The sequence below is a fragment of the Brassica oleracea genome, chromosome C8 (genome assembly GCF_000695525.1).
Source record: "Brassica oleracea var. oleracea cultivar TO1000 chromosome C8, BOL, whole genome shotgun sequence".
NCBI lineage: Eukaryota > Viridiplantae > Streptophyta > Magnoliopsida > Brassicales > Brassicaceae > Brassica > Brassica oleracea.
The window spans coordinates 14,418,353-14,428,391 of NC_027755.1; the positions used below are offsets into that span (position 1 = coordinate 14,418,353).

Below are 10,039 nucleotides of genomic sequence, written 5' to 3' on the forward strand. Positions count from 1 at the left end.
TATATATATAAATAAAATGATCACATATATAAAAAAAACTATCGATAATATATATACAAATAAACTCACCATGCGCAAGGCGCAGGTCTTATCCTAGTATCTTATCTATTGAAATAGAACTCTCTCTCTCCAAAGAGAGACACGTCAGATTCCACATAAGAAAGTCGAGTTACCCCAGCGCGACACCTGTCACGGAAGATCGAAACGCCCAGTCACGTCAGATTCCACGTAGGAAAGTCATTTAAAGTTGATACTGAGTTAATGATATTTGGGCCCAAAACCAGAAAAAAAGGTCCATAATGCCTTCATCTTCTTCCCAACATACAATTTAGGGTTAATCGGCGGTTCTGATATTGTCTAAGACTCGATTTTTTATAAAATATTTGTTAATTTCGTGTTTATTTAAAAATTTAATGCATATTTCATTTTCAATAAAAAAATTTTAAATATCTAATTAATTTTTTAATTATAACTAAAATCATGTATAATTTTGTATTAAATTTGTGATATTAATTTAATATAATACTTTTCAATTAAAATTTTGATTATTTACCAATAATATATTTCAATTCAGAATTTTGTATCACATAATATAAAATATGCTATCACTGAAAATTAAAAAAAAAAAGTTTATTGTATGTGTACTATAAAATTGTTGTATTTTAAAATATTATATCAAACAATATAATTGTAAATATTACAATTAGTTACGTAAAACAAATAATTATGTGTGTACAAATAAAAATAATCATCCGCACGGTTCAATATCTATTACATAGTATAGCTGGATCAAGTCTGTGGACATTTAAATTTCTTCTCGAAAGTGATAATATGCATGCCCTAAGAGGGCCCACTTCAAAGTTTTATTTTACATTATACAGTAATAATAATATTAAAAAGTGCATCATGAAAAATGTCAGATGCGGCTCCGTGCCTGTTCGAGTGGTTTGACACTATTACTCATACGAATAGTTCCACACAAACAAAAGGAAAGAGAGCAAGAAAATGACCAACATAGACTTCATATATTAAAAAATGAAAGTGAAAAGATAAAGCAGGAAATGTCAAAATATATCATGAAAAAAGAGTGATGGAAAATTTCTCTTGGCAAATATTAAGTTTCAAGATAATGGAGAGAGGAACAACACAAATCAACTGAAAGTAAAAGAAGGAAAATTGGTGCAAGCATTTAAAAATACATATCAAACTTAGATCATTTTATTTTCCACGCAATAATTAAGACGAGTACAACAAGTTTATGCTTCTTGTGTATCCGGCATTGACTGAGAGAACGGCTGCTGAGTCAGTGGCTTAAGCTGCGAATGTTGCGGTGGTGGCTGCGGATTTCGTGGTGAATATTGTTGATATCCATGTGATTGATATTGAGGCGACATATATATTGGTACTAGTCCGTTACCCTGCCCGGCATTTTTACCTTGTTGAACAGTCACATAACTTGAGGTCAACTGTATCGGATCTGATGACGCGTATGAATGAGGCGAGACCGGTAGATACATGATATATGGTTGGGATGTTGTCGACGGTGTTGGAACCGTTGAAACCCTAAGTTGTTCCGCAAGAAATCTATACGTGAAGTTCACGACACCTTTTTTCCCATAAGGACCCGTCAAAGCGTGCGTTTCCAGCTTCATACCGTTAGCATCACCACTGGCTGGAGGGTTTGAGCCTAATAGTTGTTCCATTGGAAGTCTGACGAATCCGATTTCCTTATCACCAAGAAAAGGCCTGTGGCTCATCAGTTCCACCAGGAGCATTAAACGCCCTTCTTGAGCTAACTTCTCATCGAGTGAAAACTTAATCGTCTGGTTCCATTTAGGGTTTGTATTTGCGGAGAAAGCGACAGGGGTATTGATCCTGTCCTTAACTTTCCTGTCTTTAAGGATCGCAACTGAAGCATATACGTCCATAGCCGAGAAGGCGTTAACATCTTCAATGTCTTTGGCAAACTTGATCACAATCTCAAGGATCAGTTTGGTCGTGGTGGTTTGAAACCGAGGGGAAAATACGACAGGCTGACCTGGTATTACTTGTTCCGGGTTTGGATAAACGGGTTGACCAATCGAGAGGGAATGATCCTGAGGTACAGGAGGACACGAATCATCAACCGGCAGTGGTTTAAACCGGTACAAGAGGCACAACCTTGCGTTGGTACTTCCTTCCTCTGTGACTTTGATAGGGCAAGTCATAGACTTCATTTTATGGACGTTACCGTTTCCAAACGGCCGTGGATCTGAGGCAAAAAGTTCCTGAACCGAGACGTTGACTTCTCCTAGATAAAGGTCTTCCTTCCGTTCGAGCAAATAGCTAAATAACTCGACCTTGAGGGTTAACCGGCCTTCACGGCCTGCTTCTTCGTTGCAGGGAAACTTAACGGTGTGATTCCACGTCGGATTCAAACCACCGTCGTAGTCGATGGGTGTTTTGGCCGTTTGTGTCTTGTGAGTACCTTCGCCGTGAATTGAAACGACGGCGTATACGTCCATCTTGTCAGTGGCATCGACATGGCTGAGGTCGCTGGCTGATACAATTTTGAGCTCAAGAACTGGGTTCTCTATGGCTCTTTGCAACTCTGAACAAGCCATTTTTAGAATGTCTTGCCTTTTACTATCTTCACAAGATATATACAAGTTTTCGTGTGGACAATCTTCTATAATTAAAATGTTATAAAACTATAGAAAGATAACATGGATGGCATGAAGATGCAAGTGGAGCTTGTAGATTTCAATAGTCTTCCGTGACTAACTAGACGACGAAGTCATTGATGATGTATGCATTAGTCGTTACTACATAAGGCATGCAGAGTGGTGGATTACCATGTGGGATGCAAGATATGCTGAGATGGAGAAGGATAAACTGAGAGTTTATATCTTGACGTAGTCGTTGAAGTAGTTGTTGAAGCAGTGTGTGTCAGATAGTGAACCAGGAGGCATGCAGAGTGGTGGAGACCAGGTGGATGCAAGATGCTGAGCTGGCGTGGGATCAAGTTTATACCGTGGAGAAAAGACAAAAGATAAACTTGTGGAGCAAATTTATGCCTTGAAGAATAAGTGCATTTCAAGAAAAGGAAAATGTACTTATTGATATGGAAGTTGTCCATATTCATGTTCATTGGAGACTAGAGTTTCAGGAACATGGAGATCACTATAAAAGAGCTATGGAGTCGTGTGTATTCCATAAGACACTGGCTATTATTATAGAGGAAGTGTGAAAATCTCTTAGAGGTGTTTTTGGGTCGTGCTGAAGCAGTTTCTGAAGTACTGACGACAGAGAGACAAGTTTGGGTAGATTAGGAATCTTTAGTAGCAGCTGTTAGGGTGTTAACAGACTGTGTAAAGCTGATAAATAAGTCTTGTAATAAATTGTTTAGGCGATTTCTAATAAAGCAATAGTTGGTTGTTTGTATCTATTTTGTCTCTTGATTTATCTTCTGCATTACTCAATTGTGGTGTCATCTTTGCACGACATATCTCGAGTCAAAGTTAGTTTTATATATACCAAATTATAGAAAGATAGACACTATGTCCATGTTGTACCCTTGTAGGATACATCATACATATCGTCTTATCACGCACCAAATTCTTGTCAAACACTTCTACCAACATATGTTCTAAGAAAGAGTTCGGATAAGTAACGGTAACTGAATAAATGAGCTATCTTCTTGCAAAGAGTTCAACAAATGTATTAAAACATATAGATGTGCCACGAACATATATCTATCTCAAATATGCGAATATTTAGACAATTTTCCAAGGAAATATAGTAAACATGTCTATGTCGAGTGCTGTCCCACTAGCCCAATTTCATACATCCAGGAACAGATGTATAAGACTTGGTATTTGGGATATTCTACATATAAGAAAAAGAGAACTCAAAGAAAGACATATTTCATTATTATTATTATTATTTTATCGGATGTTAATTACTGAATGAGCCAAAAGAGGACAAAATTTTAGGTTGCAAAAAACATTACAATTTTGTGACCTTATACGAGTGAAAACATTACAATTTTGATAGTGTGTTGTTGCTTGACGGGAAAAATGCCTATTTCAACGTAAATTTTACTCCTCGTGGTTTTTCTTTCTGAACTTTGTAGTAGTGTACACTCTATACTGAAATAAACAAAAATTCAAAAATAGTATATAAACTTTACGCGTCGTATCTTTTCCTTCATGGACTGTTTATAGTAATGAATATTTTATATTGAACTTAAAAAAATTTCAAAAATGTTACATAAACTCTCGAAATGGTGCTTATATATATTGATCGTCAAAGGTGTTAGTCATCCGTTAATTTATCAAGACGACGTTATTTTGGATAAATTATGCAAAACTAAAAAAATAAAAAATACTACATAAACTCTCAAAATCGTAAAGGTGACAGTCTTTCATTAATTTATCAAAACGACATCATTTGGATTAAAAATTAAATTTGTAATGTTTTAACTCTCGTATTTCTGGACAAGTAAAAGCATATTAACTCATAGACCAAAGTAACCTTCTTTTATAAATTGTGTAAACATTAACTTATATATAAGTTTTAGTTTAATCAAATAAGTGTTATCAAATTTATACTGTTGTAGTTTTATCAAATAAATCTATAATTATTTTTGTTTTTAAATTTAACTTTAAAAATCATTTTTTTATAAATTTAAATTAATTACTATTAATTTAAATACTTAGTTTATAGTATTACTAAAAATTGAAATATATTGTTAAATTTAGAATTTTGTGTTGTTACATTTAAAATAAAATTAAGTTTCAAAATCATATTTAAAATTTAATAATATTAATAAATTAAATTAATAACATTTTTTGAATATTTAACTTTATTTTAAAATTTGACAGTTAATATATATGCACAATTTTGACAGTTCATGTAATATTTATCAAAAAGACGTCATTTTGATAAATGAATGGTTGACTAACACCTTAGACAGTCAATATATATAGGCACGATATTGAGAGTTTATGTAGTATTTTGGAATTTTTGTTTAATTCAGTACGAAATATGCACTACTATAAAGTTCAAGAAAAAATGACACGAAGCGTAAAGTTTATATTGTATTTTTAAAATTTTGTTTAGTTCAGTGTGAAACATGCACTAATACAAAATTCCGAAGAAAAAAAAAAGACACATGCACTAATACAAAATTCCGAAGAAAAAAAAAAGAGACGACGGTAAAGTTCACGTTGAAATAGGTAATTTTCCTGTTCCATGCAGCCTTTTATTTACTCTCTGCCTGGAGTACATAGATCGATTACTGATGATGTGCTGTTCGTTCGAGGAGTCCAGCCGCATGGATGTGATTTTGTAGCTAGTGAAAAAAACAGAAACACAAGATGTTGGGAAGGTAACATGTTCTAGACGAGACCAAATTCATAAAGAGTGAGTATTCACATGTGAATAATTTCAACATTCGAAATTATATACGTCTGTGTTATTTTGTAGGATAACCTCCTATTACTGAAACACTAAACATCATTTCTTATATTATATATAAGGGCAATTGTCTTAGATAGACAATTTTTAAGTTTTTGTCACAAAATAGAATATAAAGAAAAAATTGACCAAAATATTTCATTTAATAGGTAAAAATACACTAATACTCTAGATATATAAATACAATAAATTTTTTTTATAGTTTTATTATATGCTTTCAAATTCAAACTTTTTTATAAAAAAGAAATTTCCGAAATTATCTTTTTTTGAATTTCTTTTTAATTTTATTTTTCAATTTTCTTTTTGTAATTCGAAAATACTTTTTAAAACTATTTTTCAAATTTTTAATATTTATTTTTTTATTTTATAAAATTTTAAACCTCAATTCTAAATTCTCACCCCTTAACTATAAAACCCTAAGATTTGGATTAGTTAACTCTAGATATATAAGTGTATATTTACATTTTTAATGAAACATTTTGGTTATTTTGATCCTTAGAATCTATATTTTTGACAAAAAAAAAAAATTAGTGTTATCCTAAAGTTTTTCTCTATATATAATGGAAAGAGAATATCGTTAAAGTATTCATAGAGTCTATAAGCCTTCGAAAGCTGCATCCTCGTTGATGGATAACTAAATATTGTCTCCATTATTTAGAGCTGCAAAGAGGCAGAGAGAAGAATCCAACGTTGACATGGCTGACGTCAATGACTTATATTCTTAGCTCGAGGGTTGGATTCTTCTCTTTGCCTCTTTGCCTCTTGACCTGGCCAATTAGTAACAGATAAAGGTATTATTATAAAGCTATGAACACAGCTAGAAACAGAAGACAACTTATAAACTACACACCCACGTCTATTTTACGTTGCGAGATCACAATCTCACAAACTAGAATATTAAATAGAACCCCATCGTAAAAAATAACAAGTCATGGAATCAACTATGAGAGCAATCTATCTCCTCAAATACAGCTATTCATGGATCATATCATCTCCTCAAATCTGGATAGATAGCTCACAGTACATACTTCTTAAACGCTGCAAATCATCTTCGCCTCTCTCAAGTCTCACACACCTTAGACAGATCGAACTACAAAAGTTGGAACTTTGTGATGACCATTGCTTTAGAATCTAAGAAAATGGAATTTAATTGACGGATCTTTGCCAAGACCATATGAATCTGATTCATTGTTCCAGATCTGGAATCCATGAAATAGTAAGGTTAAATCATGGCTTCTATAGGCATGTTGTTAATCAGGAAATATATGATATCATATTGTATGCCATGATGCTCCTAAGATTTTGTCAGATCTATTCAAAAGGTTTCAAGTTAGGAACGTACCTAGAATCGTCAACTAGACCAAGAAATCTTAGAATCTATATCAATGACTAATGGAGCCATCAGCCTCTTATACAAAGATGAAGACTATTTGGCAGTACTTTGCAAGTACCACTGTAATTGTAAGTTTGGAAAGGTTAATGAACTCTTGGACAAAGCATAAACAAGTAGAACCATCCAATTTCTTAATGGGGGTAAACAAATATAATGTGAACATTTGTGGTCAAATTATGAACAATAATAATTATCTCAAAGTCAAAAAAATGTTGGAGCTACGGCTAAAGGATATGTGCTTCCAGTGGAAAATAAAATTCAGCTCATACTTCTCACTATGATGGAAGTATATCTGTAATCCCACTTATCATCAAAGGCCTCGTCATGTTTGTATCCACTATGGAGTAATAGGTCATCTCAAAGACTGTTGTTACAAACTTCATGGTTTTTCTCCTTTAGTGACATGAAAAAGAAATGTGTATTCTCCTCAAACGGCTATGTCAGCTCATGCTCCAAAACCTACATCGTCATTTGTTCCTAGTACAAACATGACAACTCTCACTACTCTAGACACTCATTTTCAAATGATCCAAAACTTGGTTGGAGGATCAGATAAACTGAATGGCAATATGAAAAATACACAAATTCAAAACATGACTTCTTACCTTAGTTTGAGACTCCAATCTTCTGCCCTTACACCGAGTCTACTTTTCTCCTCAAGCCCCTTCTTCAACCTTCGTACTAATTAACTGACAGTTATCTGGTATATTCCTTTCTCTCTAACCACCTACCTAATACAACATGCTCACTTCAAAATAAGTAGAAAATGATATCGCTCCTAGTTCTTGGATCGTAGATTCATGTGCCACCCATCATGTGTCAAATTCTGTTGATATATTTCTGAGATTTCAAGATCTTGGGAATACCTTTCTGAAACTTTCTAGTGGAACTACAATGAGCATTGCCGGCATAGGAACCAAACTATTTTTGTCGACAAAACTCGAATTATATATATATATATATGCTTATAATTATATATTTAGTTATAAAATATTTCTTCAGTTTAGACTTAGAGTGTCTACATCAACAAAATATTTGACTTTATTTGAAATTATACATACATTTTACTCGTCAAATTGCAATTAGATCTCGACATGCATTTTCAAAGAGTGACATCAATGTTTCATTGACAAAGATTTTATTCAATAAAACTATATTTATGTTCATAATTTATGCTTCTTATGATTTGTATATAATTTATATGTAAATTTGTGTACATGATTTATTTTAATATTTTTAGATGGACTAAAAATTTGGGTCTTGAGAATAATTTTAATCCATGCTTAACAGAAAAATTTAATTAAAATATTTAAAAGTTATATGAAGAATAAATTAGAGAAATACGATTTTCCAGTTTTATTAAACTTTAATGTTTAAATTTTTGGTATTAAATTTACGAATAGTTACTAAACCCCAATTTGAGATGTTAAATATATTCACAATTTAGAGAATATTTTTTTAATACCAAATTTAAAGATCTATTTAAAATTATTTTATGAAATATTATATTAGTATACTTTTAATTAAAAAAAACTTTTTGCACGTTAAATCTTAATTACTTTGATTTAAAATAATTTATATTTTAAAAAATAGAATATGTCAATATATATAATTTATTTATATGTTATAAGTAAAATTAAAATTAAAATAAATAATTTGAATTAGATAATAATCAAATACGACACCATATTCATTTAATCCGTTTCACATATTTTTATTTTAATGACTTGCATTTTGTATGACAGATGAGTTTATATGTTCGTTCAAACCGTCTTCTACCTAATAAATGTTTTGCATGCACTACTACAAGAAAACAAAAGATTTACGAGGGGGGTTTTCCTCGTGAATTCGTCGTAAAAGCAAGTTTACGAGGAATTATCGAGGAAACTCGTTTCGTCGTTAAACGTTTGTCGTAACGCATATTTCCTCGCTAATTCGTCGTAACATAGCGAAGAAATGATTTCGTCGTAAAAACGAAGAAAATAATTTCGTCGTAAAAAACACGTAAAGCTTCCACGTAAGGACGCCGCTAAGTTTCCTCGTAAATACCTCGAAACCATTTCCTCGTAAAACACACGTAAATAACTCGAAAATATATCCTCGTAAAGTTCACGTAAATACCTTGAAAGTTTTCCTCGTAAAGAACACGTATACTTTTCCACGTCATTTCCTTGTAAATTATTCATCGTAAAGAATTCGTTAAACTTCCACGTAAAGAAGTCGCAACATTAGCTACGAATTTACTTCGTTTCATTATTTTACAGAAATATAAAAATATTATTAAAAAATAATTAAAATTATTTAATTTTTTAATAAAATTAAAATTCTAAAAAGATCAAAAACCAAAAAAAATTATATATAAATAAGTTTTGAATTTATATAATACAAGAACCGAATAAAAAAGAACTAGGAGTCGTTCATCGTCCGGTAGTATTCATCACTCCTCGCCGCTACATTCGCCTCGGCATGTGTGTCGGATGATGACTCGCCTAGAATAGGATTTCGTTGTCGCATGGTCCTCAACAAGGTCTCCCATTCCGGATTTGTGGCCGCTACAACGTCCAAGAAGCCCTCGAGTCCACCCACACGAGCTGTGAACGCAGATCGCGTCGAGCTCAACTCTCTACGCAGCTCATCGGACTCTCTACGCAGCTGAGAGACTTCATCATCCCGTCGCTGACCATAAGACGATGTCGCTCTCGGAACATCGTTGACGGAACCAATCCCCAACGTCCGTCCCCTTTTTTTAGGGACAACCTTTTAAAACAAAAAATAAATATTGTTAGTCAAAATTTAAAGTTAAATTAAATGAATAATAAAAAAATTAAAATTTTAGAAAATTTACCTCCTCGTAAATCTTATCCACTTCAAGTGTGGATAAGGTGACGGGTAATCCGTCGGTGGACTGCTGGGTCAGCTGGGTCTGGCGGTCTTCAACCCGAGCAACCAAGTCGTTGTAGATTTGCTCGGACTTGCCATCTAGAAATACGCCCGCCTTGTTCTTGTGGGTCTTCTCGTAAAGTTCCACAAGAGACGGAAAACGTCCCGTCTCTTAGGCCTAAAAAACATTTAAGAAAGTCAAAATATATAAATATATATTAAAAAATTTATTTAATAAAATATTTAATTACCATTTCCAAACGGACACCGGCGTGGGTTTTTGGCCCGTAGTGTGAAGCATCGGCC

General features: G+C 32.9%; 1 protein-coding gene across 1 annotated transcript; it reads right to left on the reverse strand.

The window, feature by feature from the left end:
• Positions 1-1,256: 1,256 nt before the first annotated feature.
• Positions 1,257-2,606, reverse strand: LOC106308719. The gene has a single exon (XM_013745849.1). It carries the CDS (start codon positions 2,601-2,603, stop codon positions 1,257-1,259), a length of 1,347 nt encoding a protein of 448 aa, XP_013601303.1. The 5' UTR covers positions 2,604-2,606.
• Positions 2,607-10,039: the final 7,433 nt, after the last annotated feature.